This window comes from Cydia amplana, chromosome 16 (assembly GCF_948474715.1).
Source record: "Cydia amplana chromosome 16, ilCydAmpl1.1, whole genome shotgun sequence".
In the NCBI taxonomy this organism is placed as follows: Eukaryota; Metazoa; Arthropoda; class Insecta; order Lepidoptera; family Tortricidae; genus Cydia; species Cydia amplana.
Genome location: NC_086084.1, coordinates 14,050,585 through 14,070,001, shown reverse-complemented (window position 1 = coordinate 14,070,001; position 19,417 = coordinate 14,050,585). Strand labels below are relative to the sequence as shown.

Sequence of the window (19,417 nt, the reverse complement as noted above, 5' to 3'; positions counted from 1 at the left end):
AATATTTTTCATATCTCAAAGATTATATTTTTAAAACACCAGAGAAAATTATCGTCAATCATTAAATATAATTTAAAAAAACAGCACCTAACTACTATATAGTCTGTCAAACAAATTTGTCAGTGGGAAAAGGCGCTAAATTTAAATTTTCTATGGGACGATAACCCAAAACGCCTACGTTTTTTAAATTTGCCGCTTTTTTCTACTGACTTATAATTACGCTAATGACCTTATGTAGGTACCTGTGGTTTTCCAACAGAACAATATTTTAACTACCTAAACCAAAACAATTTTTTTTAGTATTTCGGAGATGTACCTATTATTTTGTTAATTACCTATATAAAAATATTTTGAACATGTTGTCTTATTTTATTTCATTAAGTAATGTCCCAAATGTCCCAATTCATAATATGTACTTATTTTAAACGTCAAACTTCTATGAAATCATGACGTAGGTATAAATAACACTTGCACAAGTTGCAGTCTAATATGCATGCTATCAAAATCTCTGTAGAGTTATCTTGGCCTAACTTTAACGTCACAGCTTTACAAGATAAATAGAAATGACCTTGTAGCAACCATGAAATTAATTGATAACCAAGCCCAAGTGTGAGTTTATGCAGGTCAATTTCTCGTGAAAATTAAAACGATTACTTAAATAACAGATATTGATAAAATTATAATAATAGACGACGTCTACAGATTAATATACTTACCTAATATAATATAAAAACATTATTAACGTATTAGGTAGTAGGTAACTACCTAAGTCTTACTTCATTTGGCGTAACAGTAACCAAATTTAATTCTAAGCAAATAAAAAGTGTAAACATTTCATATTCATGAGGCCATTTATCGCGTAAGTAGTAAGTACTGATAAAAGAAATCATTTCGCCGTAGCTACCCACCCGGATCGTCCGTTGTTTTCCAGTCAGATAACATTGTTTACGAACTGGCTACAATCTTTTATTTGCGGGTGGCGAAATTTGGAACTACAGTAATTATAAGCAATTTACAAAGTGTAGCGAAGAAGGCAGAGCTACGGGCGACCGCAAATAAGTTTGTTCTAAATTCAAAATGGCGCTGAGAAGTAAAGGTATGTTGTTATCGTAGTCGATTGATTTAATTATTATTGTTTTATGGCTGATTAGGATGTCATAACTTTAATTAAATTACATTGATTTATTACGAATGTAGTGAATACGTATATTTATGAACATTATCTGCGTTAAGTACTTACTACTTACCATTGTGTTTTGTTTTAAACTTTTTTCTATAGAAGTACATTTTTGGCAGTATGAGGACTTGTCCTTGGTTGGATGTTGTATGGAATTAATAGACATGAGCCTATTGAATAACATTTACGTTCATTATGTAAATCAAAATCGTATTACGTTAATTAATCTTTTAATTCGTACAGGTGTATTCATAGTTGGCGCGAAAAGAACGCCATTTTGTGGTTATGGCGGGCCTTTTAGAGATATGCCAGCTTCACACATTTTCGCATCTGCGGCTAAGGCAGCGATTATTTCAGCCAATGTCGATCCTAATGGCATCGACAATACTGTCGTTGGAAACGTTAATTTTGTAAGTATTTTTTTTTAATTACACAAACGGGTCTACCGCGATATACAACTCAGCACTCTCAGCTGCTGAGTTGCGATGGTGCAACTCAGCTGAAACGTCGGAATTAAAGGTAAAAACAATGAAATTATATCGCGGTAGACCCGTTTGTGTAATTAAATATGTGTACAAAACGCGAGAGTTTAAAGTGTTATATTTTTATTTTATTATTAAAATTAAACTAAACTAAGGGCGCGTTTAGTTTACATTAGCTGACTGTCATAATCGACTTAACAGACCCTTACTTTTCCGGATAGATAGATCTGAAGACATAATATCAGCACTAGATGGCGCACTTGCCTAACAAACCCTGTCACTGTAAAAGCGCCGAGAGAAGCAAAATCTAACATTTCTGTCCTACACTTGCCTATAATTATAGTAGCCTACAATGGGATTGGCCGGTCGAAGTATTTAGCAGATGGCGCCACCATAGCTTGCCCTGTCAATCCCTAGAATCGTGTCAAATTCTTGTTTTTTAATGCCCTGGATGCCAGCCCTTTAAGCCAAATCTCATAGAAAAAGGGGTAAGCTATGATGGCGCCATCTATGCAAACCTTTGACAGTTGCCAACCCCATTGGCTGGTAAACACGCCCCAGCCCTTTGACTTGTTCTAAACTTTTCTCGTTTTCAGTTGAGCCAATGCGACGGCGGAAAGACCGCCAGGTACTGTGGCCTGTATTCAGGAGTGCCAATACACAAGCCAGCTTTGGGAGTCAGCAAAGCATGTGGGACTGGTCTTCAGGCTATTATTACGAGTGCTTTGGTAATTTCTCTTCTTGTGTAAACATACAAGACATCGACATCACCAACTTTGCTTTAAGATTACTTGTTCAGGTGACATTGAACACTATGTTCACACAACCATCTGGGAAAATTACAATACCCTCGGTGGAAATAGGATTTTTTCTCAGCCATGTCTTAGTTAACGACATCGCTCGTTCGTCCGTTAATAATACACTCGGTGGTCGGCCGGCAGTTCCCTATCTCCAGATCTTTGAAGTACTGTACTGGAGGTACTTTTGGTCTACCATATTATGTTGTAATAATTGATGCTGTATTTTCCAAATTCATTAACATAATTGGATTTTTTCAGGATATCTTAACAGGTTCAGCAAAATTATCCCTAACAGGCGGGACAGAGAACATGTCCTCTCTCCCTCTCTTAGCCCGCAACATCCGCTTTGGTACTTCTTTGGGAGCATCTTATAAGTTAGAAGATTACATAACGGAGCAGTACTTGGATTCAAATTTAGGGTTGACGCTGCAGCAGATGGCTGAAGAGGTGGCAAAGAGCTGTGGAGTATCGAGGGACGAGGCGGATGAGTTTGCTCTACAGAGCCATTTGAAATGGAAGGCAGGTGATTATATATGTGCATAGTCTATGCGCGGTTCTAGACTCCTGAATCTGCTGATTTGAAGCTATTTGTTTTTTACGTGAAACGACTTTCGACGTGTTACTAGCAGTTAACTAGCACTTAAGGATGAATTTTCTTGCCTAGTAAGTTACTAACATTGTGGACAGTGGGACTCAATCAGTACTGAATTTCCCACTGCGGCTGAATCCCTGTAACAGCCTTTTATAATTCCGGGAGCCCTTGCGGATTCACTTCGACCCATAGGGATGGATATTTTTTACAAATCCCTAGTAACTGCCAATCCGTTATTTGAATGCTTCTTATTAGATAACCCTTTAGTCGTAGCAAAAACATACTTGCCATTATACTTAAAACAAAAACGCATCTCTACTATAACTAAGAATTACGATTCGAAATGGAATGACTAGAAAGGAATGTCAAATGGTTAGGTAATAGACTCAGACCAACACTTCTGTGGGTAATAGACGAAAAATTGAAAACGGTCTGAATAAACGGAAATTCAGAATTCAATTTGGTTAATCTTCTTAATACATCCGATATTTCCACAGGTTATGAAAACAAAGTGTTCGACGACGAAGTAGTAAGCGTAAAAGCCAGGATGAAGAAAAAGGAAGTGCTGGTGGTGAAGGACGAACTCCCACGGACTTTCATCACCGATGACCACCTTAGTAGCCTGCCTCCTGTTACAGGACTTTCGATTGTCACTGAAGGGAATTCCTCGGTAAGTTTAAAAAATTAGCTCACTCATATTAGTCTAATACAAACTAGGGAGAAGGCAAACTTTAAGGATAAAAGCCGCAAATGCTGTTTTTAATGGTCTTGGAAAACTCAAGTGCCAGTATTTTGATTGGCTTGAAGAGCCCCCCGTCCAATCGCAGGGAACTGTTTGAAGGGCATCTCCTGACCGTTCATCGCCGAGGTCCTTAAAGGAGGCCTACCAATATCCCGTGTGATTTTAGTGTCTTTCGGCTGGTATGATGCTGATAACCTGATGTCCCTGTATCAATCAGCCAAGCCTAGGATTAATAACCCAAAACATTAAATTGACAATTTCAGAGTCCCGCCGACGGTGCTGCTGCCTTACTCCTAGCGAGCTCGGAAGCCGTGAAAGAGCAAAACCTTCAGCCGCTAGCTATAGTAGCTGGATGGGCCTGCGTTGGGACAGACCCAAAGGACGCGCTAGGGGCAGTATCGGCTGTTAGGAAACTGTTGGAGGTTACGGAGATGGCTGTGGATGACGTGGACTTGTTTGAGGTAGGTTGGAACACAATACCACCAGCTAGCTATTGCTGTAACACAAAACCTCCAACTTACAGCCACAGCTAGATCAACAGTTTAAGATTGTAGATTTTTTAGAACGTCTTCAGAATTCATGGAACACCAAAAGCTATAAATGAATATGTCTATGTCTTCCACAGATCAATGAAACCTTCGCTACTGCTACGCTAGCCACAGCCCGGGCGCTCCATATAGAAGGCAGAGTGAATCGGCACGGGGGCGCCTTGGCTGTGGGCCATGCCCCTGCCGCGACCGGCGCTCGCATGGCAGTTCATTTGGCGCACCTAATTAGGTAAGACAAACATGCACATTGGACAAAGATCTTGGACAAGTGGAATACCACCCTAATACAAATTAGTATGCAAACTTTTGCCACTGCCACTGCTACTGCCACTGCTGGGCAAAGGCCTCCCCTCTTTCCCGCCACTTGGCTCTGTCCAATGCACACTCCCGCCACTCCACACAGAATGTATCGAGGTTGTCCCGCCATCTCCGTTTGGGTCTTCCTCTGCTCTAACATCCATCCTGTGGGATCCAGTCTGTGGCTAATTTGGCCCAGCGTTCTGGGTGCATTTGGCAGATGTGCATATCTCACACTTCAAATAAAAGTTATCAATCTTACTTTTCTCTAATAGCAAAATTATCATGATATATCAACTACCTAGTGGTGTTTTAACATTTTTCCACGGCTTACAAAGGTAGCCTGGGGTCACCTCAGCTTTGCAACGTATTCGAATGCGCGCAGGCACCTGATTTTCAAACTAACCTTTCAATACAGAGGCGAAATTACATACGTTATTAGGATTATTCCGGTTGCCTCACAATATTTTCCATCACTGAAAAGCAACTGATAAAAAATCAAAAAGGACGCTGAAAAAGATATACACTGGTTTTTTTACCTACCTTGCTTTTTGAAGCTGTTATTTTTTTTCTTTGCAGCCAGAATAAAACAAAAAGGAGTATAGCAGCCTCTAGCTGTGGAGGTGGCCAGGGAGTAGCCATTATGTTTGAACACATTTAAATACTATGTAAAAGTTGTAGACTTGTAGGCATGGATTGGTAAGGTGCAATTTAGACTGCGGGGTAATTTAAACTAATCGAAATATCTTCCATGTTTTACATTATTAACTAGAGTCACACACAACACATCCTTTTCGCTATCTGGTCATAATGGCACTCTAGTTAATAATGTAAAACATGGAAGATATTTTGATTAGTTTAAATTATCCCGCAGTCTAAATTACCCCTTAATGTCAAATAACATCCACATTATTAGTAGCTAATCATGCCTACTTCTTCTTTCTTTGTCCTAACCTTATCCCAGTTTATCTGGGGTCGGGTCTTCCCGTACATTTGCGCCAAAGAATTCTATTTCGGGTTGTCTGTGGGTTAATGTTCTGCTTCTGGATCTCTCTTTGCACGTTAGACCACCATGTAGAAGGTGGCCTGCCTTTTCCCTTCGGCTGTTCTGGGAGGTTGAGGACCCGTTTTATGGGATGAGTTTCTTGACGCCTCATTACGTGCCCGTACCAACGTAATCGTCCTTCTTTCACCTTGGCATCTATAGGAGCTACTTTAAACGACCCTCGCACATACTCATTGCGGACTTTGTCGAGACGAGTTACTCCGCCTGCCCATCTCAGCATCTTCATCTCGCTGACGTGCAATTGTTGTTCATGAGTCTTTTTGATGGTCCAACATTCCGACCCGTAAGTCATAGCTGGTCTGACAACGGTTTTGTAGACTTTACCTTTTATCTGTATCGGCATCTTGGGGTCACATAGCTAATCATGCCTACATATGCAAAATGCAAATTACTCATGATAATACTGTTGTATATAATGTAAAGCATACAAAATGGGTGTGTATTGTACAGTCACCTGCAATAATATGTTAAGTACACAACGAAGGCCGTAATAATATCTGACATGAGCCTATTTGTGGAGCCCTAATAGCGTGTCACATATGTTTGCGGCCTTTGAAGAGTAACATATTATTGCAAGTGACTGTACCTGCTATCTAAATAAATTGACTTTATTATCAGAAAAAATCCATATACCTAATTATAATAAATAAATAAATAATTAAGTTTGTTCTAGATTGAGGAACAATCTTTGAAATGAAAGAATCAGGTGCTATACAAAAATGTATTAATTAATTGCATAATTTATTAATCATTTATATAATTGCAAAGTTAAATGCAAGTTTTAAATACTCTTATGTTAATAATATTTTCGTCACAGTGTTATAATAAATTAAGATTTAGTAAAATCAAGTAAATGTTAATTATAGGTAATTTTTAACATGATTTTTTTTATATTTTGATGGTTGAATTAAGTAAATTATGCACATATTTATATAAAACTAAAACTATGTATCAATCAGCTACACAAGGCATGACAGTTCAATATTACAAATATGTCACCAATTTTACAAGTTTTTTTCGAAATATCCAAAATTGATTTAAAAGTAACATTTAATTTGGAGTTGCTACATATCTTATACTAAATATTACACAGTGACATTTAGTTATGAGTTACGTTACACTAGTATTATACCTAAAGTAATATTATGTTAATGTTTCCCCTTTTGTGACCTGCAAATAAATAATATTATATTTGAACTTTTTTTTGTTTAATTATTAATCCCGGAAAAATCATTTTTTTTTTGTGACTCAACATTTGGGTTATAAATAAGTAAAGATTTTTTTTGATTCTTATTGTAAATAATGCCAGGACCTTTTTTTATGGAGCACAATAACAGGTTATTTCACTAATAAACAGTGCTCGGAATAGGTAGTGCCTATTTACCTAAACTTCAGAGGAGGACCTTACTAAGAGTGGTTACAACCACCAAAAAATATTATTTATTATTATTGTTCGCGGGATTTCCCGGGATTCATAAGAGTACCTAATCGACATATACTCAGACTCGGGGTCAAATTATTAACTAAATGCAATTGTTTAATGCCGATAGTTTGAATGGTTACGTTGATTTGTTTATTTAGTACAAATTTGTATACATTAAATGTTTGAAACATATGATAACCAGTTTTTATTTCAATTACCTCGTTACACACATACACATTACATTTTTGATCATTTTTCTACACAGTACGTTATATGTCACGACACGCATTTTTCTGAATTAAACTATTGAATTTTACTAATAATTTGACGCCGAGTCTGATTATATGTCGATTAGGTACTCTTATGAATCCCGGGAAATCCCGCGAACAATATTAATAAATAATATTTTTTGGTGGTTGTAACCACTCTTAGTTAGGTCCTCATCTGAAGTTTAGGTAAATAGGCACTACCTATTCCGAGCACTGCTAATAAACATTACGGATTCTGATTATTTTATATTGAAAAGTAACTGCAATAAAGTATAACTGGCTAAACAAAATATTAAAATAAACTTACGCAGGCCTCCAAGTAGTCAATTTTCCTCTCCAAAGATGTCAATTTCTCGTTTAACGTAGCTAGACGTGATCTACAAGACATATCTGGAAAATAATACAGTGATATTGTTAAGCAAAGAACTCTTCATATGAATAATATAATAATATCTCGCTGTATCAATAAGAAATTTTGTGGTTAAGTTAAAAAAAAAACATTTAATCCAGACAGCATCGATCCATAGGTATAGATGGGGTTGCCATAATTAGTCGGAACTGGGGCCCATTTCTCGAACGGTTTATACGGTATATTATACTAATATTATTAGTCCACGAACTGTCAAATCGTATGGGTTGTCATGACAACACACTAATAATATTAGACTAATATCGTTCGAGAAATGGTCCCCTGATAAGGGACAGTGGTAGTCTAGGGCCATATTGCGCCTCAGAAAATTTCGCGCGGGCCACCGAGGGGGGGGGGGGTGCATCTGGTTTCTGCTGCGGTTTCATACTCTTCATAGGCAGGGTCACTACCCACTAGGCCAGACCGGTCGACAAAAAACGGGACCAGTAAAAATACGGGACGTGATACTTAAATACGGTGACAGTCCCGTGTATACGGGACGTATGGCAACCCTAGGTATAGACCGTACATTTACATTTGCAATAAAAATTAAATACAATTAGGTAGATAGGTGTATGTTTAGTTCCTTTCACTTACCGAAGGAATTGAGGAAGTCTGTTATCTTTTTTATGCTCCCCGTAATGACTTCAATGTATTCTCTGTTCGCCCAGTCTTGCTGAATTTGCTTCTGAATAGTTTCCCGTGGTGGCGTAGCCATTTTACCTTATTTTAGTGGAATTATTATCAAAATATTAGCGAGACTACAAAGTATACAACACACCCAAAAGGATATACTAACCGAATAAAATGTATTGATCTGAAATCGGTTCACAGAGCCAAGATTAAAATTAATTTTTAATTTTGTAGGGTTATAATGAAACTGACGTAAGTTTGACGTTTCTTTAAGCTATTTGAGCATTTGTTTAAACGTTTGATAAGTACGCCACAACCTAATTCCATTCCTTGTGTCTGGAATAAGCTGTCAATGTCATCATCAGCTGTTGGCATGCTGTTGGCCCCGGTAAACTCATCATTACGGCAAATTATTTTGCAATTTTCACGTGTTCTTAATTAAAGAAATAAATCGTTCACCATGGATGAAATAGAATATAAGCTGAACACAAATAACAGTGTTTTAATAGTGAACGCCATCGATAAGTTGATCAGTACGATAAAATCCAAGTACAAACCTGCGGAACGTCAAAAGTTCGTGTTAGAGAACGAAGAACTAAAGTTTTTGAGGGAGAAATGTTCATCAAAGCAGAGCCTGGTCAGCCTGACGGCGTGTCAGGGGCTGTTGGCTCTTGTGGAGCTCGGTGTGTTGGAAATAGCACACACGATGTCGACTGTAGTAACCTTACTACCGAGCGCACAGTGAGCACTTTTTTGAACATATTTTTTTAATTTATATTACTTCGAATGTGTTTGTGACAGTAGTCTCGTCAGCCATCCAAGTCAATAGCATAGTATAGTTGGACAAACCAATTTATCAGTAAATAGGAACAAAAAAAAGTATACTCATCATTTTCTTTTGGGTTCTAGTACTAGTATAAAACAAAGATAAGATTATCTCTGTCTATATTTGAAATGAGACAGTCCTTTGACAAACTTTAGATTGCAATCACGGCCATATGATAATTTAGAGCAATAATTGTGGATTTAGAAAGAGATGTCTAGAAGAGTGTGAAAACTGTGAAAGTTTTAATACCAAGGATTGGCTAAATAAGCTTAGCTCCTTAAAGTTTTTTTTTTTAATTTACCATGTGGCGTCGACAATATTATACGCATTTCAGTAACTACTCAGCCATAATTTCCACAATGGCTGGCCTCCTCATCCTGGACCTCCGCTCCCGGCTGGTGCCTGGACAGCCATACCGCTGCCAGTTCAGCCTGCGCTCCCCGCAGCACCCGTTCATCAGTGTGATGGAAAAGAATAAGGACGCAGAAGATGATGTGCTCACTCAGATGCATGCGTTGTGTACACATCCGGATTATGTGTAAGTATTTTTTAATAAAAATAAAACCTCTGGCAATTGAAATAATTTTGTAATTCTTCTTCAGCTTAATTTTGCAATCACATTGACCACATTGCGAGCAACAAAAAAAGAGTTATTTTTTAATACCAATAATTTTTTCTACCTCCTCGGGACAAAGCACTTCATAATACTTTTATTGAGATCGCATATTTTGGAATATCAGGATTTTTTTACAATACTCTAACAAAAAAAAGCTAGCTGTTAAAAAAAATCTGTAACTAAAAATTATGTTAATCCATTTCATACATACAGTAGTGTATCTTATCTTAGTATGTACTTTGTAATCCATTTGCATATCCAATGTTGTATTTATGTTGGAATTCTGATAATTGACAAGTGTGTAATAAATATCTCCTTACTTAAAAATATGTGTTAATGTATTGGACATTTTTATATTGTAAAAACTTGTTTTGTGTACTACATTCTTGTAAATCAATAAATTATTAAAATGTATTTAGTTGGAAGAAGTATGGAAGCATTTATTAAATGAAGAATAGAAAATGTCCTCAGAGAGTGTCAATGAATATAATAAAATGAAAATGCAACTGTCTGATTAGATTCTCTTCTGCAGGGTATCATCAAACAGCCTTGAACTGCTCCGGCCAGTCTTTCTGTGGCTGACCTGCAACCCCCAGCGGCAGTGTTCACTTCGCCCCTGGCAGCTGTTACTGAGCTTGCCGAACTCACAGGCACAAAATGACTTGCTGTTGGCCTGTATTAGTTGTCAACAGGTACGTCCTTTGTTACGCCATTTATAGATGTCGTATAAAAAAAGTTACTAAGGTATTTCTTGAGTATATGCAAACTTTGAAAGCGCCTTTGACCATAAGTACTTCTAAGGCAGACTACTTAAAAACACGTTGAAACACTAAATTAGAAGCGAAATTCAAAATGTCTTTATCTGCCTCTCTATCATTCTCGCATATTCAAGCGAAAGTGAGGCAGATAATTAAATTCCGAATTTCGTTTTTCGCGGCAGGTCCTCAGATTATGAATATACAGTTTAAGGTTTTACAGGTAAGGTACCAAAGAGTAAAGTAATTATCGTCAGGTGACAAGCAAAAGTCACTAAGTACCTCCACAAGTTCATAGCCATAGTGAACCATATTAGTACGAAAAGAAGGTTGATTTTTGTTTAAATATTTTATAGTAATTAGTGAGTTTTGCTTGTCACCTGACGAAAAATAAGTAATAATAACCACTATATCAATAGAAAAAAATGCAAATTCGTATGAGATGTTGACAAATAAACAGTCTTATTGCTAGGTATATAACAGGTGCAGGTACAATTTATGAATAATTTCCAAGATCATTGTTACAGTTGAACTCGAAGATGCATAGTTTTATTGCTTTAAGTCTTTTTTTAATTCCCTTCATTATTCATTTACAATAGGCTACATTCCTACTAGTCAAATCAGCTTCTTTTTTAGAACTGTCAAAACGATTTGTTAATATGGAATTTATATGAAAACGAATGTAGTGACGTCACGGTAAACTCACCTACTTTTTATATTTCAATCCGATTTATTAAATACAAATTGTGTTTAAAAATAGCTGCTGTCTATGTTTTTCTAATAATTATCTGGTGCTTTATTTCGTGCACGGTTTGAAATAATTTATTTTAAGTACAGGAAACATCCCTATTCAACAGTTCAACAATCCTAAATTGGTGGAGAGCGCGTTTTCGGCGTACTCCGCCGTCGCTGACAACGCCATCTACCGGCAGCGGAATAATCACGTGATGGCGCTGCTGCCCCTGCTAGCTAGGGTCGCCAATGAGCTGGTTGCTAACGGGTAAGATTTATTATAGGGTTTTAGGGTAATAGCCGGAGAGCTAGCCACGTAAATAGGTATGCAATTTATAGAGCAACGAAATCCCTCTAGTTAGTATGCCATACTATCATTATTAATTAATAATTTTCATTTATAATTAATAATTATAAATGAAAATACACAATCACTTTGTGCGCCTGCAGGAAGTACTCACAATTGCTTTACGCATAGATTGTGAGTCAGGTGCAATTTGCTCGTGATCTTCCTACAGGCGCACAAGTAATTGTGTATTTTTATCGATTTTTATCACCTGACACTACTTTTCCCCCAAATAAAACGCCTGGCGTTGTTATATTTGAATTAAATACATAATTAGCTATTATATCACACCAAACACAGAGCTCTATAAATTGCACACCTTCAATTGATTTTACAACCACTTTGTTGCCCATCCACTCCCACACCCACCGCTAGACAGCTGCCAGGCGCCCGGATTAATTAATAATGATAGTATGGCATAGGGATTTTGTTGCTCTATAAATTGCATACCTATTTACGTGGCTAGATCTTAGACCATAAAGGGGCCCACTGATTAACAGTCCGCCGGACGGTATAGGCCTGTCAGTTAGAACAAAAAGTTGACAGCTCTGAACAACTGACAGGCCGATACCGTCCGGCAGACTGTTAATCAGTGGGCCCCTTTAGACTTGGTCATAACTGTCATAAGGCCCATGTTGCCTGATCAAACCTTCAAGAAAAGAGCGTACTCCCATCTTAAAGGCCGGCAACGCACTTGCAACCCCTCTGGTGTTGCGGGTGTCCATGGGCGGCGGTAATCGCTCACCATCAGGTGATCCGAGGCGATATATCATACAAAAATCCAATTTTTAAATAAATATAATAAAGAGTTAAAGACCCTCCTTTGATGATTGGCCACTACAATATTGTTTTAATTCATATTTATTTTCATAAAAAATAGGGGCCAGTTCCTGTATTTTAAAGGGCTTTTCTTTACAGATTTGTCGACTACTGTTAAATCAGAAATTACACTTACACTATACTCTATTAACACAAGGGATAACGCTCAAATTTAACTTTCATACATCCTATTGTTTTTTCTAGTTTAATAAAATTAGTAGTGTCCGACCGAAACATGTTTTTTTGCCGAAACCGAAACCGAATGTTCGGCTTTGGCTCTAGTTTCGGCCGAAACCGAAACCGAAACCGAAACTTTTGAAGATTTGTTAAAATAGTTGAAAAAATGTCATAAAATCGCTTTTAAACTCATATTAAGGGGCTGTCAACACCCAATGTCCTTGAAATCGATGTTACTTAAGGGGTTCCGCCACGCCAATGACCTTCGATCTGGATCCCTTAGTTTTCTTATGTTTTTTGTAGCTTATCATATTAACAGCAACGGCTTTAAGCAATATAAACTGGTTTTCTGGCCATAACTTTTGTGTTAATTCGTTCAAAATTAAAACCGTCACGTCAAAGACGAACCCAAATATGTAGATTTCGTATAAGTAATATCCTTCACAGCAATCTAGATACGAAAAAAGTGTTCTTTTAGACAATGTTTAAAAAAATCATAAAATAGTATCCATTTCTTTCAAAATCCGGTAGACAATAATGGAGATAAAGATTGAAGAACCGATTGTCTTATAAAAATCTATCTGTAGTGCAAAAGTAGGAGATAAGTACGATTCAAAACCTGTCAAAAATCTATGAAAACCGCAGGTAGCCCCTTTTAAGAAAAACTATTTGATTTAGTAAAGCAAAAAATATATTTATACCTATGTTCATATTTATTATATTTTAAGACCGTGGCCGCACTCGATACACGATTGAACGACATCGACTCGATAGAAAATAATTGCAAAGATTGGTCTTAAAATCACCATTAAACGTGTCTAATGTCTTTATTTCTTGACTTATGGGTCTGAAATTAAAATCAATTTGTCAAAACATTTACTTATACCTAAACCGCTAACGAGTAATATTACACAAATAATCCACATTGAGCGCTGGTGGCCTAGCGGTGAGTAAGAGCGTGCGACTTTCAATCCAAAGGTTGCAGGTACAAACACTACAAACCCCGGCTCGTACCAATGAGTTTTTCGGAACTTATGTACGAAATATCATTTGATATTTACCATTGAGGAAGCCGTACTAGCCCGATAAAGTCTAGTTTACCCTCTGGATTGGAAGGTCAGTCTGATGGCAGTCGCTTTTGTAAAAAATAGTGCCGACGCCAATTCTTGGGCTTAGTTGTCAAGTGAACCCCATGCTCCCATGAGCCGTGGCCAAAATGCTGGGATAACGCGAGGAAGATGATGAGTTTTCTTATTATTCCCTTGCCCAGGCCCAGTAACATGCTACAGTGCTATCTCATTTACTACGATACAATTAGACAGTGTGCGCGTTTTAGGTATTGACAGCCTCTTAAGACTGCGTCGACCGTTCAGTGGCCCCATCATTAGTGGAATTGTGTTTAATAATAAACCGATTAATTTCTGTATACATAAATCAGTATATGTATTAATATTGTTGTCCTACTTGTTCCACAACTTTTGGTCTTTGTCACATAGTTTAGTTTCATAGAACGAAGTACCAATGCGTATGTTTCGGCCCGGCCGAAAGTTTCGGCCGTTTTTTGGCCGAAACCGAAACTACGGCCGAAACATTATTTTTTGGCCGAAACTGGCCGAAACCGAAACCGAAACCGAACCTTCGGTCGGACACTAAAAATTAGTTGCCTCATCCTTACTCTTACCACAGAATAACTAATAGTACTACCGTACAGAAAATTCACTCCTTCACAAAAGTCAGGTTTAGGTATAAAATTACACCTATATCGCCGCCTGCAAGCAAAATTGAAACTTATAACCGCGCACGAACCGTGAATCTCCTTTGCGCGCCGCAGTTTTATGACCGAGCTGTGAGTGTCGGCACGGGGTTATCACTTGACAAGTTTTTATACCTATACCCACTGATTTATTGTTTTAAAGATAAATATGTAGGAATTACAAACGTTGATTATGTAAACATACATTTTTTATCCGAAGATAGCATGTCTGATTCTCGCGGAAGTAAGTTTCGAAGCCATTGTGTATTTTCAATTTTGCGCGAGCGCCACGTGACACGACCATCGTGCGCGCCGAGCGGCAGCCCACTGCTATACGCCTGTCCGATGGGCGCGCCGGCCAAATGTACCTAAACTGCGGAGTGAAACCCCCCTGCTCTTACTACGAAAATAATTTCTTACCTTATTCCTTTCATGCTTATAACATAAACTAGCGACCCGCCCCGGCTTCGCACGGGTTAACAAATTATACATAAACCTTCCTCTTGAATCACACTATCTATTAAAATCATCAAAATCCGTTGCGTAGTTTTAAAGATCTAAGCATACATAGGGATAGACAGACAGCGGGAAGCGACTTTGTTTTATACTATCATCATCTTCCTCGCGTTGTCCCGGCGTTTTGCCACGGCTCATGGGAGCCTGGGGTCCGCTTGGCAACTAATCCCAGTAATTGGCGTGGGCACTAGTTTTTACGAAAGCGACTGCCATCTGGCCTTCCAACCCAGAGGGTAAACTAGGCCCGTATTGGGATTAGTCCGGTTTCCTCACGATGTTTTCCTTCACCGAAAAGCGACTGGTAAAATATCAAATGATATTTCGTACATATATTCCGAAAAATTCATTGGTACGAGCCGGGGTTCGAACCCGCGACCTCCGGATTGCAAGTCCACGCTCTTACCGCTAGGCCACCAGCGCTTTTTTCGCCGCGTTTGTTTGTTTTATGCTATGTAGTAATTAAATATTTTCTTTTAGCCGCGACCCTCGATCATGCTACACAGTAATAGAGCGGGGCTTCGCAACGGACTCCCCGGGGCTACGCGCATGTGCCGGCCTCACCGTGACGTTACTAGCACGGGACTTGCCTCGCAGTTCTGCACTACACTTGCACTCGCTCTGCAACTTGTGTGAGTATAATCTCTCTCTCTCTCTCTCTCTCTCTCTCTCTCTCTCTCTCTCTCTCTCTCTTCCTCTCTCTATGAGTATGATAGGAGCTATAACTTGTACTCTCTTTCTCTTCCTCTCTCTATGAGTATAATAGAAGCTATAAATAAATAAATAAATAAAATAAATAAATATTATAGGACATTATTACACAAATTGACTAAGCCCCACGGTAAGCTCAAGAAAGCTTGTGTTGTGGGTACTCAGACAACGATATATATAATATACAAATACTTAAATACATAGAAAACAACCATGACTCAGGAACAAATATCTGTGCTCACACAAATAAATGCCCTTACTGGGATTCGAACCCAGGACCGCGGCTTCACAGGCAGGGTCACTACCCACTAGGCCAGACCGGTCGGAGCTATAACTTGTACTCTCTCTCTATCTCTCTATCTCTTTCGCTCTCTATGAGTATAATAGGAGCTATAACTTGTACTCTCTCTCTATCTCTCTTTCTCTTCCTCTCTCTATGAGTATAATAGGAGCTATAACTTGTACTCTCTCTCTATCTCTCTATCTCTTTCTCTCTCTATGAGTATAATAGGAGTTCTGTAACTTGTGCTCTCGCTCTATCTATCTTTCTTTCTCTTCCTCCCTCTACGAGTATAATAGGAGCACAGACAAGACATCCTCTAGACTGAGCATAGTAACGCTACCCCCTCTGCCACTTATACGGTAGTTTTAACTCCATCTTCGAGTCAATCTCGTGCCGAGATTGGTCCGTGTCTTTGAACGGACCAATCACGGCGCGGGATTCGCTCACCTCGTCCCCCCGCACCCCCGTATTTTTGGCAGCATCGGTTTCATGAAATAATTGCTCTAAACTCCGTCTAGAGGATTCCTAGTCTATGAATAGGAGCTATAACTTGTACTCTCTCTCTCTCTCTATTTATCTCTCTTTCTCTTCCTCTCTCTATCTAATACCTTTAAACGAGCAATTCTTGTTTATCTATTTATTTATATATATATATGTATATATATATATATATATATATATATATATATATATATATATATATATATATATATATTTCGGGGATCTCGGAAACGGCTCTAACGATTTCGATGAAATTTGGTATATAGGGGTTTTCGGGGGCGAAAAATCGATCTAGCTAGGTCTTATCTCTGGGAAAACGCGCATTTCCGAGTTATTATATGTTTTCCGAGCGAAGCTCGGTCACCCAGATATTGAGTATAATAGGAGCTATAACTTGTACTCTCTCTATCTCTCTTTCTCTTCCTCTCTCTATGAGTATAAGGGCCATTTTATTTAAAGTTGTCCCCTTCACTTTTTTTTTAATTTGTGAACTTCTATGTTATTTCTACTCAGAATCACGAGCTCTTTTTCTATCCTCATAGGTGGAAAAAAGTGTACCAAGGTTTTTTCCCATTCCGTTACCATTTTTCATAGACTTTGTATGGCGGTCACGGGATGGAAAGATCTAAAAATGTGTGGAAATTTTGGAACACTTTTTTTCCCCTAATAGGATCAAAAGAGCTCATGATTCTGAGTAGAAATAACATAAAAAATCCCAATTTTGAAAAAAAAAAGTGTAGGGGACAACTCTAAATAAAATGGCCCATAATAGGAGCTATAACTTGTACTCTCTCTCTCTATCTGACGAAGCAATTTCTAACCATAGAGATAGGTATCTAAATATTTAATTTTTTATTTCTTAAAATATAATTAATTATATTTTTCAGGTCTCAACATAATAAGCAAATACGAAGTTTCGACCTTATCTCTAAGCACATTCGTGTCATTATCCCTCCAATGGCTGCACCTACCGTCGCACCTCACCGCCTCCGCCCTAAAAACCGCCTCGAAAATTCTAGAAATCCACCAAAACACTAAACAAGACTCTAGGTTATATCTTTCAAATTTAAGAGCCAACCACACGTTCCAACATTTACTTAATACAGATCGCCAGTTGTTTATCATTTTTAAAATCCATGAGGCTTGGGAGCGCTTAAGAGATGACGCGGGAAAAATGAACGCGTGGCTAGATTCTTTCGAATCTGTGGGCGAAGATTTGAAAATGGAACTGTCGCCGTTTTTCTTCGGTTTGATTATGGAGAATAGACAAGATTGGTGTGAGGATATAGTTTTAAAGTCGTTGAGGATTGTGGTGGGGTTGGTTGGTGGTTGGAAGGAGGTTTCGGTGCAGTTGTTGCCTGTGCTGTTGTATAAGATAGCGAATGATGCGTCGCCGAGGGTGAAATTGGAGTGTTTGAAAGCTTTGCCGCTGATGGCAAACACGAAGGTAAGAGACACTTTGGCAAAAAAGGTTTCCTTTTTTAGGGTTCCGTACCCAAAGGGTAAAAAACGGGACTCTATTAGGTACTAAGACTTCGCTGTCCATCCGTCCGTCTGTCACCAGGCTGTATCTCACGAACCGCGATAGCTAGACAGTTGAAATTTTCACAAATGATGTATCGCTGTTGCCGCTATAACAACAAATGCTAAAAATAAAATAAAATAAATATTTAAGGGGGGCTCCCATACAACAAACACGATTTTTTTGCTCTATTTTTAGGGTTCCGTACCCAAAGGGTAAAAACGGGACCCTATTACTAAGACTCCGCTGTCCGTCCGTCCGTCCGTCTGTCACCAGGCTGTATCTCACGAACCGTGATAGCTAGACAGTTGAAATTTTCACAGATGATGTATTTCTGTTGCCGCTGTAACAACAAATACTAAAAATAAAATAAAATAAATATTTAAGGGGGGCTCCCATACAACAAACACGATTTTTTGCTCTATTTTTAGGGTTCCGTACCCAAAGGGTAAAAACGGGACCCTATTACTAAGACTCCGCTGTCCGTCCGTCCGTCCGCCCGTCTGTCACCAGGCTGTATCTCACGAACCGTGATAGCTAGACAGTTGAAATTTTCACAGATGATGTATTTCTGTTGCCGCTATAACAACAAATGCTAAAAACAGAATAAAATAAAGATTTAAGTGGGGCTCCCATACAACAAACGTGATTTTTGACCGAAGTTAAGCAACGTCGGGCGGGGTCAGTACTTGGATGGTTGACCGTTTTTTTGCTTGTTTTGCTCTATTTTTTGTTGATGGTGCGGAACCCTCCGTGCGCGAGTCCGACTCGCACTTGGTCGGTTTTTTAGGGTTCCGTACCCAAAGGATTAAAACGGGACCCTATTACGAAGACACCACTGTCTGTCTGTCACAAGGCGATACAGCCAGAGAGGAAAATGAGGACTACGTTTGTATGGGGAAGCGGTAGTTCCCTTTCCTCTTAATTCATCTATTCAGATAAGTTTCATTTTAGCGCCATCTGCATTAGGCTATGCGATGTACTCCTGTTCTACAGAACAAGAATTGAGGTGACAGAGGGTCTACCGCGAAACACGAAAATCTAAATTTCGTCATTTTCCTCTCTATCAGTCTTGCATGTTCGAACGATAAGAGAGGCAGCTAACAAAATTTCGGTTTTCGTGTTTCCTCAGTAACCCGCAGGTCCAACTCTAGGGAATTGGGAATGAATGAAACAAGCGATTTATAGCCCGCCTATTTCCGGTCGGGTGTCCCCACTATATCTAGGTAGGTGGGGGAAATGACCGAACGGGATAGTCTTATGTATCTTTCAGTAGGAGTAGCAGCGAAAGCGCTATTATTTATTGTTTGTCCTTGTCACAGTCTCACTTCTCACTTTTTTTATTCCCCGCCATAAATTAGTATGGATTATGGTGGGCAACAAATAAATTCGACCAATCATAGTGTCGCATTGCCTATGTTTTGT

General features: G+C 38.6%; 3 protein-coding genes across 4 annotated transcripts in view; 2 read left to right on the top strand and 1 right to left on the bottom strand.

Annotated features, from left to right (window-relative positions):
- Nucleotides 1-857: 857 nt before the first annotated feature.
- On the top strand, nt 858-5,299 carry LOC134655252 (3-ketoacyl-CoA thiolase, mitochondrial-like). 2 transcript variants are annotated; one of them, XM_063510701.1, is made up of 8 exons: nt 858-1,096; nt 1,421-1,587; nt 2,256-2,387; nt 2,718-2,982; nt 3,549-3,721; nt 4,057-4,254; nt 4,419-4,570; nt 5,218-5,299. In XM_063510701.1, exons 1-8 carry the CDS (start codon nt 1,078-1,080, stop codon nt 5,297-5,299), a joined length of 1,188 nt encoding a protein of 395 aa, XP_063366771.1. In that variant the 5' UTR covers nt 858-1,077. The 2 variants fall into 2 exon arrangements, with proteins under 2 accessions (XP_063366771.1, XP_063366770.1); XM_063510700.1 differs by lacking the exon at nt 858-1,096 and having other exon boundaries at nt 1,262-1,587.
- Nucleotides 5,300-6,749: 1,450 nt separating this feature from the next.
- LOC134655105 (probable protein BRICK1-B) overlaps nt 6,750-19,417 on the bottom strand; it is a 321,261-nt gene continuing 308,593 nt past the window's right edge. Inside the window, exons 2-4 of the mRNA XM_063510568.1 lie at nt 8,403-8,566; nt 7,704-7,786; nt 6,750-6,874 (exon numbers count right to left, since the gene is read on the bottom strand). Coding sequence (XP_063366638.1) covers nt 6,848-6,874; nt 7,704-7,786; nt 8,403-8,523 — 231 coding nt within the window. The 5' untranslated portion in view covers nt 8,524-8,566 and the 3' untranslated portion in view covers nt 6,750-6,847. The remainder of the gene's footprint in view (nt 6,875-7,703; nt 7,787-8,402; nt 8,567-19,417) is intronic.
- LOC134655109 (focadhesin) overlaps nt 8,855-19,417 on the top strand; it is a 31,045-nt gene continuing 20,482 nt past the window's right edge. Inside the window, exons 1-6 of the mRNA XM_063510571.1 lie at nt 8,855-9,179; nt 9,599-9,802; nt 10,413-10,572; nt 11,493-11,635; nt 15,456-15,607; nt 17,358-17,917. Coding sequence (XP_063366641.1) covers nt 8,899-9,179; nt 9,599-9,802; nt 10,413-10,572; nt 11,493-11,635; nt 15,456-15,607; nt 17,358-17,917 — 1,500 coding nt within the window. The 5' untranslated portion in view covers nt 8,855-8,898. The remainder of the gene's footprint in view (nt 9,180-9,598; nt 9,803-10,412; nt 10,573-11,492; nt 11,636-15,455; nt 15,608-17,357; nt 17,918-19,417) is intronic.